Source organism: Vulpes vulpes, chromosome 1 (assembly GCF_048418805.1).
Source record: "Vulpes vulpes isolate BD-2025 chromosome 1, VulVul3, whole genome shotgun sequence".
Lineage (NCBI taxonomy): Eukaryota > Metazoa > Chordata > Mammalia > Carnivora > Canidae > Vulpes > Vulpes vulpes.
This window is the reverse complement of record NC_132780.1, coordinates 201078544-201096682: the sequence shown is the minus strand read 5'-3', so window position 1 is coordinate 201096682 and position 18139 is coordinate 201078544. Positions and strand designations below refer to the sequence as shown.

The 18139-nt window shown below is 42.6% G+C and overlaps 1 protein-coding gene across 1 annotated transcript; it reads left to right on the top strand.

Moving 5' to 3' along the window:
• The first annotated feature begins 975 nt into the window (after positions 1-975).
• Positions 976-17068, top strand: PSMB1 (proteasome 20S subunit beta 1). Its single transcript, XM_072739675.1, has 6 exons — positions 976-1181; positions 3451-3558; positions 6841-6922; positions 9296-9425; positions 15690-15796; positions 16781-17068. The coding sequence occupies exons 1-6, from the start codon at positions 1069-1071 to the stop codon at positions 16964-16966; spliced, it is 726 nt and encodes a 241-aa protein (XP_072595776.1). The 5' UTR covers positions 976-1068; the 3' UTR covers positions 16967-17068.
• The last annotated feature ends 1071 nt before the right edge of the window (positions 17069-18139 follow it).

Sequence of the window (18139 nt, the reverse complement as noted above, 5' to 3'; positions counted from 1 at the left end):
TCCTTAGGGATAAAGAATGTTTTATACCCATTTGTATTCAGGACAGAATCTGAATAATTATAATAATTTTCTGTCCATAGCCAATAAAGAAAATCCTGTTTTATCCTTTGTTTCCAGTAAAACATGGGGAAACTGTTAAAACAAGTACTTTTCAAAAATCTTTTCTGGTCCCCAAATCACACACACGTTAGCAGGTGGTCCATCCTATAGGAGCCAATTGCTTGTTTGCCTGTTATTTGAGATGATATTTTTAAGCTTCTAAAATTATAATATTTCTATAAGGAAGTGCATAAACACATATGGAGATTAAAAGATGGTGAAACATGAAGAAATCTCCCTCCCACAGTCCATCCAGGGTCCATCAGAGACCTTCAGGGTCCATCCACGGTCCACTTACGGCCCAGCCATGGTCCACTCAGGGTCGGGCGGCAGTCCATCCATGGTACGGCCAAGGTCCGCTCACGATCCATCATAGTCCATCCACGGTTGGTCACGGTCCATCCACGGCCCATCAGGGTCTATCTACAGTCCATTCACGGTCCGTTCGGATACATCATGGTCTATCCACGGTCCATCCAGGGTTTATCCACAATCCACTCATGGACCATCACGGTCCATCTCAGTCCATCCTGGCCCATCCCGGTGCATCCACGGTGCATCCAGGGTCCATCCAGAGTTTATCCACAATCCACTCATGGACCACACGGTCCATCTCGGTCCATCCTGGTCCATCCCGGTCCATGCAGGGTCCATCCAGGGTTTATCCACAGTTCATTCACGGTCCATCCACGGTCCATCCTGGTCCATCCTGGTCCATCCACGGTCAATTGTTTTGTGTGTGGTCAGACTTTAAATTCCTTGTCCATCCGGCGTGAGTGAATTCGAACGTTTCTTCAGGAAAGAAAACCCGTCCTTAGGAAAAACAATGAGTCGGCCTCCTCGGAATAGGGGGCGCCCGGCTACCCAGAGGAGCAACGACAGGCGCGAGATAGAGCGGCCGGAAGCCGGAAGCGCGAGGACTTCCGGCCGGCGCCATCTCGCCGTGAGACAGCAGCCGCCGACGCCGCGATGCTGTCGACCGCCGCGCGGGGCTGGGGACCCGGCCGAGACCTGGCGATGGAGCCCGACGGCGCCGCGGGCCCCCTGCAGCTGCGCTTCTCGCCCTACGCCTTCAACGGAGGGTGAGCCCCGGAGCGCCTGGGCCGCTCGGCGCGGGGGTCGGCGTGGGAGCCGGGGCTCTGCCGGGAGGGCGGCGGCGGGGGCGGCGGGGGCGGCGCCGGGGTTCGGGGAGGCCCAGCGGTCGGTGCCCCCGGCTCTCACGGTGTAGACGGGGAACCCGTAGGGACGCGTTCCCTACCTCATAAGCAGTTCTCTCTCTTTTTATTTTTACTTTTTTTATTTTCAGAACGACTGCTAGATGGCGTTCGCTCCGTTTTCACGGACGGGCCGGGGCTCTTAGAGGTTGGGCCGCTCCGGGCACGGCAGCTGGAGGCTGAGCCGGGGCGCGGGTTCTGACCCCGCTTCCCGGGCGGGCTGCTGGCCCATCGTGAGGCGGTTACAAAGCAGGAGGCTGCGGGGTGCTGGGGACTCCGTACCTGCCGCTCCAGCTCCTTGCGATCCAGCTTACGATCCTGTGATCGTCAAGTCACTTTTCTCCAGTCTTTTCTCCCTTTTCTCTAGCGCTTATTGCTGCCGGCCCTCGGGCAGCCTTTGTCTCCGCAAAACAAGGCTCGGTGCCCCATCTTCTACTCTGTCTCTTTTAAATGTAGCTAAACCCCATTAACATTCTCACGTCTATTCGGGGTAGGATGACTCCCGAATGTGTTTCTCCAGGTTTACCTCTCCCCAGTTCCTCTTTTCCAGCTTCTTAAATGAAACATTTCTACCTGGATTTTCTGCTGTCCCCGTAACTCGAGGTACTAGAACAAAAATCAAGCTGATCCTCAGTCATCTTTCCTTCTTGGCGCTCAGAATTATCCATCACACTACCCAACCGGGTGTGAAATCCTGGACATCACAGTTGGCTCTTCCTGCTTCTACCGCTTTTGGTAGTGACGAAGACTTGCACGATTCGTGCGTTCATGTTCCCCCAGTATCCCGGTTTCTTCCAGTTCACCCTGCTACCTCACTGCTGCATTAATCTTTTTGGAACAGTGCTTTGATGCCATTTCCCATATTGTGTGTTATTGTCACGGCAGTCTTCTTAAAACTACTGCGTGTGTATATGGAGCTGATCTCATTTCAGAGTCTTTAGTGTGGGATTTTCTGAGGTCAGACCCCTGCCCACTGCAAAAGCTTTATGTTCCTCCACTAGCTTACACACAAAGAAACACCCTAATAAGTTGTTTGTATTATTTTGATCATTACCTGATTCCCTTTACCCATTGTCCATATTTGGAATGCCATCCTTTTGTAGTTCACATCTTTAGTGCACGTCCCACCTTAGTAAAAATAATGGATAGAGTTTTCTTAGTGCTTATATTCTATTTCTTAGTACTTCTTTCTTAGTGCTGTACTAGGTACTTTTGTGGTTAGTGTCATTCCAACAGTCAGTCATCCTCTTAACACAGGAACTGGTATTACCAGCAATGAGAAGGCGGATTATTTGTGGTCACAGAGCTAGGAAGTGGCAAGGACAGGTCCAGTAACCCCCGAGCCCAGGTTCTCACATGTGAGCCACGTGATCATAGCTTACATTGCAGGATCAGTTATGTCCTTCGGCACAAGTAAAAGGGCTTTACAGTTATTAGTGCATTTAATTCTTGCAAAATCCTAGTGTGGGTAGTTACTGTTAGGATCTCTGATCTATATATGAAGACATTGAGGCCTGGAGAAATTAAACAGCTTACCCAGGGTCTCCTGTCTGGTGAGTGAGAGATCCAGAATTAGAACTGGATAAACTACTCTGGGAATTCATGCTTTAGAACTTTTCAGAACGCAGCATAAATTATACAGTCACAAAAGAAAAGGTTTGTTCTTTGTTCATTTCCAAGATACTTGGGTGTTTACTGAGTGGTAGATAAGGGCTTGGATATGAAGACATGAAAAACATTAAACCCTTCTTTGAGTACAGAAAACTTGATTTGTGGTGTCTATACCTGATCCCCTTGGCAGGGGTTATATCCCTGTTTTATGATATCAGTATCTTGCTCAAGGTTGGTATTTAATTTTGATAATGATATGATAATTCAGTGGTTTTTCTGGTTACCTTCTGCCTAGGGACCTTTGCTCTGATTTAGGCTTGTGTTTTTTAGGAAGTACTTACATTTTTCCCCCCAGACAACTTGTAGCCAGGAATCATTTCCCTTTGATTGTTCATCTGAGCCCTACTCTTGGTCAAAGCTATTGGGTTTTGTCTCAACATATGCTATGGACTGTTCTCTAGAGAGAGATGCTGTTGCCATCCACAAATATTCATTAATTTTTGTGTCTCCTTTATTTTCCCCTCAGTACTGTATTGGCAATCGCTGGAGAAGATTTTTCAATTGTTGCTTCTGACACTCGATTGAGTGAAGGGTTTTCAATTCACACCCGGGATAGCCCCAAGTGTTATAAATTGTAAGTAAATATTTCTAGGGTCACATTTCCTAGTGCCTTGTGATGATTTCGTGCTGTAAGAGATTCCACTTCTAAACAATTTGTTTAATGAGTTTTTAGATTGCATATTTGGAGCTTAGTTTGCATTTTTCTTAGAAAACTGTTTTCTGAATTAATATTTCCTAATAATTCAATATGCAGTCTTAATATTTGCTGTACTGGCAGGAAATATTTTTACCTTAATGTTTTATCATGAACATTTTCAAATACATAACAAAGGTAAAAGAATTTTGTAGTGAATACCTCTATGCAGTCACATGGCTCTTGTTGTTAGCGTTTACTGTAATTATTTTATCATACAGCTTTGTATTTTTTCTGTTAATCCATTGCATGTTTAATGTTAGGGTTAAAGCTCATAGGTATAGCTGCTTAGGTTATGGTTAAGTTAAATGTTTTGGGTAAAAAAAAAAAAGCCACAGTCATAATGGGCTAGCTATATTTTTTCTAAGACGTGAAAATGAAATCTGCACTGATGAGCAGTGGTTTGTAACTTAAGATTTTTGGAAACAGTTACAAAGGGTGGTTAATTCCTCAGTCCACAAAGAGCCTATTTAAGCCTGAATTGTAATAGGAATGAATTGACGAGGTTCAAGGGCCTTGTGTTGTAAGGAGAAGGGCTCCACCTTTCCTTGTCGAGCTGGCCCACACCCTACTCTAGAGAACAGCTGATGTTTGTCGTCGTCTTCCCAGTTCTCTTCATGTATTTTTTTAAAAAAAATCTAAGATCTTATTTATTTATTAGAGTACGTGTGCACACACACAGGAAGGGGAGAGGGAGAAGACTCCCCGCTGAGCAGGACGCCAGGTATGGGACTCAGTCCAGGGTCCTGGGATCATGACTTGAGCTGAAGGCAGACACTTCACTGACTGAGCCACCAGGCACTCCTCTTCATGTGCTTCTCCATCTTTCAGTATTCCTTTCTCCTCTCTAATTCTTAGTGCGTTGATACTACCTTTTTTCTTCTTCTAAGATGTTTTATAACTTGAAAGTAGTAAATGTCACAGATAAAATTGAGGACTATAACTACAAATAACCATTCTCCTACAAGGTTCTGCTCATCTTCATAATGTTCTACTTTAATGTATGTGTTGCTGAAGGGAATACCCATTCTTCTTTCTTCTTTTTTTCTTTTTTTTTTTTCTTTAAGATTTTTTTAATTTATTCATGAGAGACGCAGAGAGGGAGGGAGGCAGGCAGGCAGTCAGGCTCCAGGTCTCCAGGATCAGGCCTGGACTGAAGGCGGCGCTAAACCGCTGAGCCACCGGGCTGCCCCCCATTCTTCTTTCTTCTTATGAAATAACTGTAGGCATATAGATGGATAGATAGGACATTAACAACTTCCTATGTCCTTCTTATCCATCTTCAGCACTAAACCACACATAGGGTTGAAGCCGCCTATGTACACCAAGCCCTTTGGGGCTGACTTAGACCCAAACCTGCTTCTTCCCCACCTGTTTGAGACTCTACATTTAGTCTTTATTCTTTGCATGCATACTCCGTTTCCATTGATATATCTGAGTATTTGGTATAAAGCATCCTAAAGCTCCAACATTTTGTCTTATCCTATTGGTATTATTCACCCATCTTGGTAGTAAAGGCACTGCAGCCTTATGGGAGATTGGAGCTCTTTAACTCAGTGCAGTGAGATTGGTTATAGGGATAGTCGGGGAAATGCTGGGGATGCCCCCAGAGCTGTCTTAGTGGTCTCCCTACCTGGACAGGTATGGTTTGTGTAAATTTCTGAAAGGAAGGGTTTATCGTGTGACCTCTGCTACATTTCTTGATGAGATTGGTGTAGGTTTCCTTATAGATTGATATTGAAGTTTAGGAATCTTTGAGACCTGGTTAAATTTGTTTAACTCTACCGAAATTTAATCAGTTCCCTAATGGTGGGCATTTAAGTTACCTTTTTTTTTGCTTTGTTTTGAAGAGTCATTAACATAACATGTATACTTTCACAAGTAAGCCTGTAGTATATATCTTTGCAAACTTACTTGAATATATTTACAGGTAGAACTTCTAGCAGTGGAATTATTGAGTAAAAGTGATGTTCACTTAAACTTTTACTGGATACTGCCAAATGACCCTTCTAAAAAGTTAAACTGATGTATATTCTTGCCCAGTTATTTATTAAGAGTACCATTTTCCACAACCTCAGCAGCATTAGGTATTATTAACCAGTCTAATAGGTTGAAATAATCACCTGTGTAGATTTGGATTTGTGAACAACATGAAGGCACTTTTCATATGTTTATGGTGACTTATGTCTCTTTTTTATGTGACTCCTGTAACTATACCAATCTTTCTGTTTGAGGTTTTTGTTTTTTTTTATTTTATTTTTTTATTTTTTAGTTGAGATATAATTGACATGACTGGTTTCTGGTATACATAATGATTCTGTATGTATATTGCAAATGATCACAGTAAGGCCAGTTAACATCTGTCACCATACATAATTACACATTTTTGTTGTTGAGGACTTTTAAGATCTCTGGCAACTGAAATACTCAATACAGTGTTATTAACTGTCGTCCCCATGCTATACATTACATCCAGTGAGACGCTGTGTCGATGCCTTTGATATGTATAGGAGCCCTTTCAGACTAAGGAAATTAACATTAGACTTTGATCAAATCTATGATTTTTTTCTTTATCATATTTTTCTCCATATGTTTTAATTTGGGGGTTGCTTAGGGGCTCATTCAGTTGAGTGTCCAACTCTTGGTCTTGGCTCAGGTCATGATCTCGGGGTCATGAGAGCTAGCCCTGTGGAGGGCTCCATATAGTGGAGAGTCTGCTGGAGATTCTCTTTCCCACTCTTGCTCCTCCTGCTTGGGCACACGGACGCTCACTCGTGCATGTGTGTGTGTGTGTCTTTCTCTCTTTCTCTCAAGTAAATCTTTTTTAAAAAGTTTTAATTTGGTACATAGTCAAGTTTATGAAGCTATTCTGTGTAGATACTGAGTTGTATCATATTTAAATAGGTGGCTCTCAACCCAAGATTGTACCACCTGTGTTTTCTTTAGGCCATTCATTCTTTCATTTGTCTATAAGTCCTTGATCCACCCACAATTTATTTATTGTAGGGAATAAAATGATTACCCCACCCCTCCAACGGGTCTAACTGGTCGCATTACCATTTGGTGAATAATGGAAATAGGAATTTTAAATTTAAAATTGCCCAAAGTGTGTTTTATTTTACTGTCTAACCAGCTCAGTTTCCTGAAATATGCTTTTTACAGAACAGACAAAACAGTTATTGGATGCAGCGGTTTTCATGGAGACTGTCTCACCCTGACAAAGATTATTGAAGCAAGACTAAAGGTAGACACTTTTGTGTAAAGTTAATAACAATTTCTTTGATTGATTGAAGCATACGACAGGACTGTTGTTCAGAATAGTTGGAGAAGCTCTAGGTTAGCAGGTGAAACTACAGTCTATTCTAGAAATGAAAAGAAACTTAATATAGCCACGTGAAAGTAGCATAATGTGAAACTGCAGGATATTCCCTTTCTTAAAATCTCTGTACGATATAAAGATTCTCTACCCTTTCCAAGGTAGCCTGGGAAGGGTTTCTCCTGAAGATAATCTTCCTTCAAAAACAAAAATTCTGTGGTGGAGGCAAGCTTGTAGACGGGTGCTTGGTTTTGGATACCATCAGCTGACACGCTTTCCCTCCTTACAACGTTGAATTCTTAGTTGACAGGATGCATAAGCAGAAACAGGAGTAGATGTGGCAGGAGTTTGGATGAAAGATACCACCTAAGCTGTCATCACCTGATTCCTTGATTGGTTTTAGTTGACTGCCAGCTGAAGAAGTTGTGACACGTGATAGGTGGGGGTGAAACAGTAGGAAAGGGTGGTCCTAGGGGGAAGTGAGAGAATGAGCCATTCTAACCTGTTCTGCAGGTTTTAGAGAGGCTGACAGTGTCCCTGCCTGCATGTATTTTGTGTGTGATGGGTAGGAATGAAGAACAAAGGAATACTGACTTAATGAAAGCAAATGCATGTCTGGATTTTTATTAGGACCTGTGTATATTAAGCAGTATGTAACTTCAAATAATTTCAAGGAGAGTAGACCAGGAATAATTTAGACTGTACTAAAATGGGTTTTAGGGGCACCTGAGTAGGTCAGTTGGTTAAGTGTCTGACTCTTGGTTTCAGCTCAGGTCGTCATCTCAGGGTTGCGAAGTGGAGCCCCATGTCAGGCTCTGTGCTCAGCATGGCGTCTGCTGGAGTTTTTTCTCCCCGTACCTTCCCCCCCCAAGTGTGTGTCCATGCTCTCTCTTTTTCTCTAAAGTAAATCTTTAAATTAAAATGGATTTTATCTGTAATAGTAAATACTCTTCTTAGCTGGCAAACAAGATTTGGGCTGGAGTGGGATTTAATTTTGTAGGATATGTGTTGCAATTTTTATATAGTTGGTAAGGCCACCTGATGTGTGAAGAATTTAGCTATAATCACATCCTGTCTTTGTCTATTTGTGAATAACATTTGAGATCATATGCACTTATGAATGATGTCATAGGTACTGGAGTATGTAATAAGTTTAATATCTGGTTTTGAAAAATTTTGAAATAGCTCATTAGAATATAGAAATTATTTCATTCAATGTTTTATTGTTATTTGAAATTTTTACACTGAAAGCTTCATTGGCATACATTTATTGACATATTTATATGATTCCTGGTATACATGACTAGCAGAGTAGCATTGTGTTAATGAAATATAACAAGGAACAGTGAATTCAATTTAATCATACCATCCTTGAAATTTTTCTTTCATACATTATTACATAAATGGTGTGGTGATTAAAATGTTGATGCTTGGTTTTGAAATGAAATGAAGATTTTTTCCTAATCTGTTTTCAGTATTTTGACTTGTTGTTTTGCCCTATATTCTTAGGTAAATCTTTAGAGATGCTTGCTTTGTGGGTGATAAATTGGTGAACTTAAATTTATGTTTGTAATTTTTTTAGAATTTCTCAGATAATTTAGAATTCCCTAAGAGTGCAGTAAATCTAGGATTCAAAATCACAATGAGATTTGCTTTGGATACTTCAGTTCTCCACTATAGATGCTTTAAGGAGTAAGACCATTTCCCAGAGTAAGGGTTCTGCTCTCATACCCCTGTTCTCACACGTATCTACTTTGCAAAGAGAAGGGCTTATATGTGGGTCTGATCAAGGGTCAGCAAACTGACCAGAGAGTAATTATTTTCAGCTCTATGGGCCATTTACTCTGCTGTTGTAGTGCACCAGCAAATGTAGGTAGATAATATATAATGAACAAATAGGACTCCGATCTGATTCAGCTTTCTTTGCAGAAGTAGTTGGTGGGCTGGACTTGGTCCATGGGCTCTAGTTTGCTGCGGCCCTGGTCTAGAGGCAGAATAAAGGAGAGCTGGACTTAAATCATCCTCCCATGCACCACTCATGCCTGATGTGTGGCATTTGCTCTTGAATGAGCCGTTCCTGAGATAAGGGTGGCATGGAAAATAGAGTTGAGGACAAATTTAACTTCCTTTCCCTTAAAAATTTGTATAGCCCCCCGAATGGTGTGGTAGTATTGTGTGTGATGATGAAAGAACAGTAAGCACCCTTTCACCAAGATAAGTGTTCACCCTTTAACTTTACTTTGCTGGTTCTGGTCTGTATTATATTTTGCCTCTCCGTGCCTGTTTTGTTAATACTTGCAGATGTATAAGCATTCTAACAACAAAACCATGACTACAGGGGCGATTGCTGCGATGTTGTCTACAATCCTCTACTCAAGGCGCTTCTTTCCCTACTACGTTTACAACATCATTGGGGGACTGGATGAAGAAGGTAGAATTCTTTTTTCTGGAAAATGAAGGGAGGGGGTGGCATTTTTTAGATGTGTGTTTCCATCTAGATTTCAACCATAAACACCGTCTTGCCCAACAGTTTTATTTTCTGTTAGTTAAAGCAATACGAAACTGAAGCTAAAAGGGAAAGAGATGATCCGAAGGCACATCACAGGTTATATACTAAAGCTCTAATAAGGACTTTTGGGCAGGCTGTTATTTTACTATTTTCTGCAGATCTCGTATGAGTTCAGTAGTTAGATAATTAGCATTTCGGTCTTTCAGAAAGAGATCTGATTTGGAGAAGCTTGACTTAATTATGATTCTACATAACAAACATATTTGCTTAAGTTTTTAAAAAGTGATGCCTTCAAAGAAGTGTATGCATCCCCTGCAGTGTTTTCTGAAGCACCACTTTGATTTCCTGTCAGAGTCCGATGAGAAGGGCCTGAGAAAATGTCGTGTTACTAGATATGTCCTCTTGTTGTGTTTCTTTTTTAAAGATTTTGTTTATTTATTCATGAGAGACACAGAGAGAGGCAGAGACACAGGCAGAGGGAGAAGCAGGCTCCATGCAGGGAGCCTGAGGTGGGACTCGATCCCAGGACCCCGTGTCACCCCCTGGGCCGAAGGCGGTGCTCAACTGCTGAGCCACCCAGGGATCCCCTGTCCTCTTGTTTTTGTTTTTGTTTTTAATTATTTTTTAAGTTTATTTATTTATTTATTTATTTATTTATTATTGATTTGTGATAGTCACAGAGAGAGAGGCAGAGACATAGGCAGAGGGAGAAGCAGGCTCCATGCAGGGAGCCCGACGTGGGACTCGATCCCCGGTCTCCAGGATCGCGCCCTGGGCCAAAGGCAGGCGCCAAACCGCTGCGCCACCCAGGGATCCCTGTCCTCTTGTTTTGATCCAGAGCAGGGACACTGATGGTTTTCACTGGGTTTCATTTGGACTGACCTTTGGTTGCTTCCAAAAACCAGGTACTTTCTCTCAGGGCAGATCTGTGCCACCATTTACAGTAGTCCATTGAGTAAAGAAGTTACAGGAATGTCTGGCTGATAACAGTATGTTGAAATACATCTATCTCCTGAGAGGGAACATTTCTGGATAATGAGTTCGGCTCCTCTCATCCCCTCACTCTACTTTGTGTTCCTGTCTCTTCTAGTCCACTGGCTTTTCCTTTGTTTTCCTTCTATCTTACTAGCTTCCCCATATGTGGCCTCTGGGAGCCTTCTAGTCATAGTATCGACTGTGGTTTACATGTAGACAGGGTGTGTTAACACAGTGTATTTCGAGGCTTTCAACCTACTTGAAAACTAAGAAAGTAAGTGTAAAGCATAGAAATGGTCAGTAGAAACAAATGACCCTTAATAAGGTGGTTAAATCCTAGCCACAGATTAGCTTGCATACCCAGCATGCTCATGGGCACTTTTTCACTTAAATTACGTCTGACTTGAATGTCTGATAAATAAAGTCATGTTTTAGTCACATTGGTAATAGCTACCATTGAATTTAGCAGAACAAACGGTGTCCTTTGAGTTTTGCTAAGAGATAGGGAGACTGCTTTGGGGTGTGTTTTGAGTTCAGAGCCCTGTTCTTTAATGTTTTGGTGGTATTCTCAGGCATTTCTTTTCTCCTTTTTTTTTTTTTTTTTTTTTAAGATTTTTTTAAATTTGTATTTATTCATGAGAGACAGAGAGAGGCAGAGACAGAGGCAGGAGGAGAAGCAGGCTCCCTGTGGGGAAGCCCGATGTGGGACTTGATTCCGGAACTCCAGGATCATGCCCTGAGCCAAAGGCAGACGCTCAACCACTGAGCCACCCAGGCGTCCCTCTCAGGCATTTCCAACTGTCTTTTTTAATCTTCTCTGGTCTGCTTTGGTTATCCTTTAAATTTGTTTTTAATTCTTAGAGGAATTTATGTGTGTCATAAAGCAGTCCTGTCTGTTCCCAAGGTACTCCAGCTTTTACCTGTGCTTTCTTTCCTCTTCTTGGTTTATTTCCTTGCTTTCATGGTATAAGAAGCCAAGAGACCTTTTATGTGACTTAGGATCTAATCCTGGTGTTCTGAGATTATATAATGAGGCCCCTTCTACAGAGTGTCTTCTAGATTTCCCCCTGTTCCCTCCTCACTGTCTCCACAGCCACCTGCATTGTGATCTTACTTTTATAATGTTTCCCTTGCCATATTGCCCACTAGTCCTTTTCTTCCTCTCTGAAGATTTCCTCAGGTTTAGATTCTTACCTTTGGTACATTTTTTTTTTTTTTTTAAGATTTTATTTATTGATTCATGAGAGACAGAGAGAGGCAGAGACCCAGGCAGAGGGAGAAGCAGGCTCCATGCAGGGAGCCCGATGTAGGACCCGATCCCGGGACTCCAGGATTATGTCGTGGGCCAAAGGCATGCTAAACCGCTGAGCTGCTTGCCCCTTTGGCCACATTCTTATTTTTGCTGTCATTCACTTCCCAAGAACCTTTTCTTATTCTCTGGCTTCCTAAATTTTTTTTCTTAAAGTATTTTCTTGTTATATTTTTTGTACTTTCTTTGACATTTTCTTGTGTTCCTTGCAATTTTATCAGACTTTTTTTTTTCCCCGTTTGGTTTGTTTATTCTTGACTTCTATGTCAGAGGCTTCAAATTTCTGTTGATTTTTGACAGTTCATACTGAAGGTTGATATGCCAAAATCTGAGTAAAGGTGGCACGGTATGTCAGTTTTCCATTTGCTGCTTCTGTTTCATTCCCTTACACAGCCTGCATGTAAGCCTGGTGCCCCCAAGTCCAGAGTCTCCACTAAGGTCTCAAGAGACCTTGTTTCCTGTTTTGCTCTCTTGAGGAGAGGGAGACCTGGAGGGCAGTGCTCCTTCCTGAGACCTTCAGGGTAGTTGGGTCCCTGACTGTCCTTCAGGACACTGGGGTCAACAGCTGAACTTCGGACAGTGGGATCAGTGATTGTCTTTAGGATGCTTGGTCCACAGCTGCCCTTGAGGCTCACAGGTTCAGTAGCCGTCTGCTTTAACCTCTGCCTTTGACTCTACTTACAGTCATGCTTTAAAAAATCTCCACGAAATTAATAATGAATTTAGTTTTTCCTTAACAAAAACAATGGTACTGTAGAGGTTTCGAAGAGTACAAGAAGATACAGAGATAAAGTAGTCATCGCTCCCCAATCCTTACCTCAGAGATAATTAGTATTAAACTTCTGGTCAGCATGCTTCCAGGCACCTTGGTGGTCACATGTGCTGGTGCGATGAATAAGTGGAGTATATAATGTGAGTGTCTGTGGTGGGATGTACTGTCAAGGAGTTGTTCTGTGCTCCTGAGTAGAATCCTCAGGATTCAGGACTGACTTACATGGGGTGTAGCTACGCCATAGTTTGCCTGCCTGTCCTTTGAAGGTCATTACGCAGTTTCCTTAATATAAACAATATGCTGAACAGTCTTGTACAGTTTTGTATACTTCAACCATGTGTACCTCCCTGGAAAACATTCCCAGAAATTGAGTTGGCTGGGTCAGAGAATATATATTTTTGGCATTTCGATGCCACCACTGGCTTGCCCTTCAGAAAGGGTCACCAGTGCCCCTCCTACCTGGAGCACTGGGGTAGTTTTTTGCATCCTTACCACTATCAGAATTAACACATTTTGGAGATCTTTACCTAATAAATACTTTATGGTTTTGATTTATATAAGTGTACTCAAATTGGGCGTTTTTTGTGTTTATTTACCTTTTCATTTCTTTGAGACTGACCTATGTGCTGACCTTTGCTCATTTCCATGTCTGCACTGGTATGTCAGTTTTCCATTTTTCCATGAGTCTTTTTAAAAAATTATAAGAATGCCATCCAACTGTGTCAACTCTGTAATGTCAGCAGTGGATGCCTCCCAAGAATGTTTCTGTCTCACATCTTGAGGAGTGTCTGGGTATCCAGAGTTTTCAGAATTTCGTAGAGTCCAATCTGTTGGTGTTTCTTAACTGCTCTGAGTGTCCTCTTCTATTAGAAAGGAGGGTTTACCTTTATTTCTTTCTAGGACTTGTTTTTTTTTTTTTTTTTTTTTCTAGGACTTGTTTTGACTTTATTTTTACATCGAAGCCAGTTTGCTTTTTTTAAGGGTAAGAATTATTTTTGATGAGGAAAAGCAGTCTGTAGTCAAGATTCATGCCCTTCTCTGATGTTTTGCCTTTGCTAAGGGGCGGGGGGGGGGAAGGTCATTGAATCTCTGGTCTTCAATTTATCCCACTCTTCTCTTCCTCACATCTGTTAGTTTTCCTGAGATTAGTTCTGCCTTCGGTAAAAAATTTTGGGCCTCCTTGTACTTGTGTCCTGTTGGCCTCCTGAGAGATACATTGTTCTTTTCACTTTGTATTTCCTGTCCCTTTTTCCTGTGCTGTATATATAGTTCGTGAACTGCCCACTGGGATCTCGATCTTGTCCCACTCTTCCCACAAAAACACTTCCCTGGGCAGCCTCAGCACCTTAGATGCTGCCTTCTCAGAGAATTGTAAGTAATTCTGCATCAGGTAAAGCACACACAGCTGGGGGTAGCGGAGGTCCATGGATAGGGAGACAATTGTCCTTAATCTCCTATCTCCCAGGTTAATTACTGAGGTGTTTCAGTTCTGGGATGATGTGCTAGAAGGTCAGTTATATCACTTCTAAGTCCTAGCTCATAAATGACCCATGATTTCTCACACCCAAAACACAGTTGTTTTTAAAAAAATTACAGTGGCAGGTGTGCTTTGTAACAGATCCAGTATGGAAGCACACAAAGTGATTCCCTTCTTCTCTTCCCTCCAGTCCCACAAACATGACTAACTGCAGTTTGCAGTTTATCTTACATACTTTTTTGTGTGCCTTATACAAATACATGTTTTTCTTATGCTTTTAAACAAAATAGGACTGTGTTGTACATATTACAGAGCTCTTCATTTTACGTTGTCTTGTGGTTGTGGGCCTGGGGGCAGTTCCGTTTTTCTCTTCCATACCAGTTTGGGCTAACAGATTTTAGGGTGTTTGTATATTTTTGCTCTTTTAAGAGATGCAGAATAAGCCTTCTCGTAGGTAGATCTGATTTATAAGTGAGATTATTACTAGGTCATAGGGTGTGTACTTTTACACTTTGATAGATTCTACTACCAGATTGTTCTTTAACAAGGCCTAGCAGTTTGTGCCTGCTTCAGGTGAGCCTCAGAGCCCCATTTATCCTTCTGCTCTTAGTGCTCTGTGACTTGTTAAGAATTCAGGGGCTCCTGGAGGGCTCAGTTGGTGAAGTGTCTGCCTTCAGCTCAGGTTGTGGTGAGTCTGCTGCTCCCTCTGCCCGTCCTCCTGCTTATGTGTGGGCGCATTCGCACGTGCGTGCTCGCTCACTCTTTCTCTCTCAAATAAGTAAATATAAACTTTTTTTTTTTAATTTTTATTTATTTACGATAGTCACAGAGAGAGAGAGAGAGGAGAAGCAGGCTCCACGCGCCGGGAGCCCGACGTGGGATTTGATCCCGGGTCTCCAGGATTGCGCCCTGGGTCAAAGGCAGGCGCTAAACCGCTGCGCCACCCAGGGATCCAATAAATATAATCTTAAAAAAGAATAGGTACATTCAGATTCTGGTTTAGTGTTGCTGTTTTTTATGTTTTGTTTTTGCAAAAGTGATTCTTAAATCTGGTAGCACAAAACAAGTGATTACATCTTAGGCACAACTAACCTTTTGCATGTGACATTTGTGTTTTTCCAAAATTTCCTCTTTATTAAAACAGTTTTTTATGGTGTTGACGCTTACTATTAAGTTTAAAAGCACAGTAAATCTTCCTTGCGACTATTCACATTCTGCAGTAGGAGAATTTTAAACTCAAGTCTATGCTAGAACTACACTCGTTTTTGAGGAACATTGTGAAGAGCTTAGTGCAGAACTCAGCCCAGGACATGTGACTGCTGACCAGCAGTATATGTGACTGCTTCCTGTCCACATATGTATCGGAGCCACTGGGCGGTGATGGCTGATGTCAGCTTGATGAGAGCGTGGAGCTGAGTTCCGGGTGGCAAAAACACCATGAGATGGGAGTGGGCAGGTGTGCCTCTGATCATGTTCTGAGGGTAGGTGAGCAGACTGCTGAGGATAACGGAACATGCTTCTTACTGAAATTTGGCTAAAATTTTAGCTAAGTTCATAGTTCACTTTCTGTCACATTTGGACTAGATTTAGTTTTACTGTGGCTTGGGGTTATGGTCAGGATGCACCCTTATGGCGACTGTATTATTCTTTCAGGGAAGGGAGCTGTGTACAGCTTCGACCCAGTAGGGTCCTACCAGAGAGACTCCTTCAAGGCTGGAGGCTCAGCAAGTGCCATGCTCCAGCCGCTGCTTGACAACCAGGTAATGACACTGCATCCAGGCTGGTCATGATGTTAACACAGAGTGCTTCCCTCTGAGTTCCGTTCACCAGCTGAGGAGAGTGGAGAAATCGAGGCTTGCTTGTATGTCCCTGCTGAGTTTGTGTGGCTGATTTTCCCTACCCCAGTCTACAGTCTCTGTGTTCTGCTGGCTCTCTTGTGGCCTCTCACCTTCTCCCAGGGCTTTAGTGTCTTCTGTGCTCTCGTGACTTCCAGGCCTCTTGTATCTATAATATTCAGTCTGTGTTTTCAATTCTCTTGCCACCTTTACCTGAACATCTTGAAAATGCTTTTCTCCACATATTCACCATTTTTGTGTCCCCTTATTTTGTATTCTAACTTCCAAGTACATTTTTGATTTACCTCCTTTTCTGTTACTGTTGCCTAAATTCAGGTCTGCATTTCCCAGCATCCTTTCTGCCTCCAAACTTACTTCCTTGTGTTTCTGAAATACATCATAAACGTGTAGTCACTTGTGTGTATTGCTTACCTGCCTCCTCTCCCATCCATGTGGTGTGCTTCTCCTGCACAGCACACCCTCGGTCTGCGGTGTCACTGCCGTCTGACTCCGCTATATCCTTCGTGCCCCCATAACTCAAGTGTGTCTTCTGCCAAAGGAGATTTAGTTATAGCGGCTGGGGCTCTCCTGGCTCTTTTCTCTTAATGGTAGCATATTGTATAATGGTATGTGTGCTTCTCAGGAGCAGGAGCTTTGTCTCAGTGAATATTTGTCAGGCTTTAGGAATGTTGTGAAGAGCTTGGTGCAGAACTCAGCAGGACCTGGGACTGCTAACCAGTCTGCCTGTGAGACCTTCAGTCAGCTCTGGAAGCTTCTCAGTTGAGAGACATTTTAAATTTGTGTGTGATCTATTCATTATGAGTCCCCAGACTTGTGAAGCCATTGGGGAGGCTGGAGCCACCTTTGTACTGTCACATGATGCCTCAACCATGTTTCCTGTCCCACCAGGTTGGTTTTAAGAACATGCAGAATGTGGAGCATGTCCCGCTGTCCTTGGACAGAGCCATGCGGCTTGTGAAAGACGTCTTCATTTCTGCAGCGGAGAGGGATGTGTACACTGGGGATGCACTCAGAATCTGCATTGTGACTAAGGAGGGCATCAGGGAGGAGACTGTTCCCCTGAGGAAGGATTGATTGGTGTGCTGTTGTTATTAATCACTTCAGAACTGGTTAATTTTGTATCTTGGAACTATTGGTCTGTTATGTTTCATTAAAAAATAAAAGCTGAAGTAATCATTTTGTTGTAATTTGTGTTCTTTAAGCAGGATGAACCTAGAAAGTAGAATTTCATTTTCCTTTCATTTTCTATTTTTCTGTCTTTCAGAGCTATTTTTGCATTTTAATTTTTTTTTAGCTCTACGTCCAACATGCAGCTCAAACTCAAGACCTCAAGATCAGGAGTCACATGCTCCACTGGCTGATCCAGCCAGGTGCCTGTTTTTGTATTTTAAAAATGAAAAAAAAAAAAAAAAAAAAAACAGGTTGTGTCATTTTTTGCTTGTATTTATGAGCAAGAAATTTATCTGGAAAAGATGACCTTTGGTCAGCTCATTCCATGATGACCAACCCATCTTACGAAGAGGGTTTTTAGAATTTATTTAGTCCACCCAGCTTGCCTTACAGGGTGGGTTACCTTTAAATCACCACTTTTAACTTTAAACCATCTCAGTCTTGTTAACAAATGTGAATGGAATATCTTATAATTTCTCATCTTTGCTAAGCAGTTGGTAATGGCTGTTTTGGAAAAATGTTTAAAATAAAATTACAAAAGCAAATAACCCTTTAAATGGGCTTTGTCCAGAAGTCAGCGGGAAGAATCTTTATAAACTCTTTGAGTATTAAATCTGAGGGGCGGGGGATCCCTGGGTGGCGCAGCGGTTTGGCGCCTGCCTTTGGCCCAGGACGCGATCCTGGAGACCCGGGATGGAATCCCACGTCGGGCTCCCGGTGCATGGAGCCTGCTTCTCCCTCTGCCTGTGTCTCTGGCTCTGTCTCTCCTATCTCTCAAGAATAAATAAATAAAATCTTTAAAAAAAATAAATAAATAAATCTGAGGGGCCCCTGGGTGGCTCAGCGGTTGAGTGTCTGCCTTCATCCCAGGGCCTGATCCTGGAGTCCAGGGATTGAGTCCCACGTCGGGTTCCCCGCATGGAGCCTGCTTCTCCCTCTGCCTGTGTCTCTGCCTCTCTCCCTCCCTCTCTCTCATGAATGAATAAAGTCCTAAAAAAAGTCCCAACTCTTGATCTCAGCTCAGGTATTGACCTCAGAGTTGTGAGATGAGCCCTGTGTTGGGCTCCCTAGTGGGCA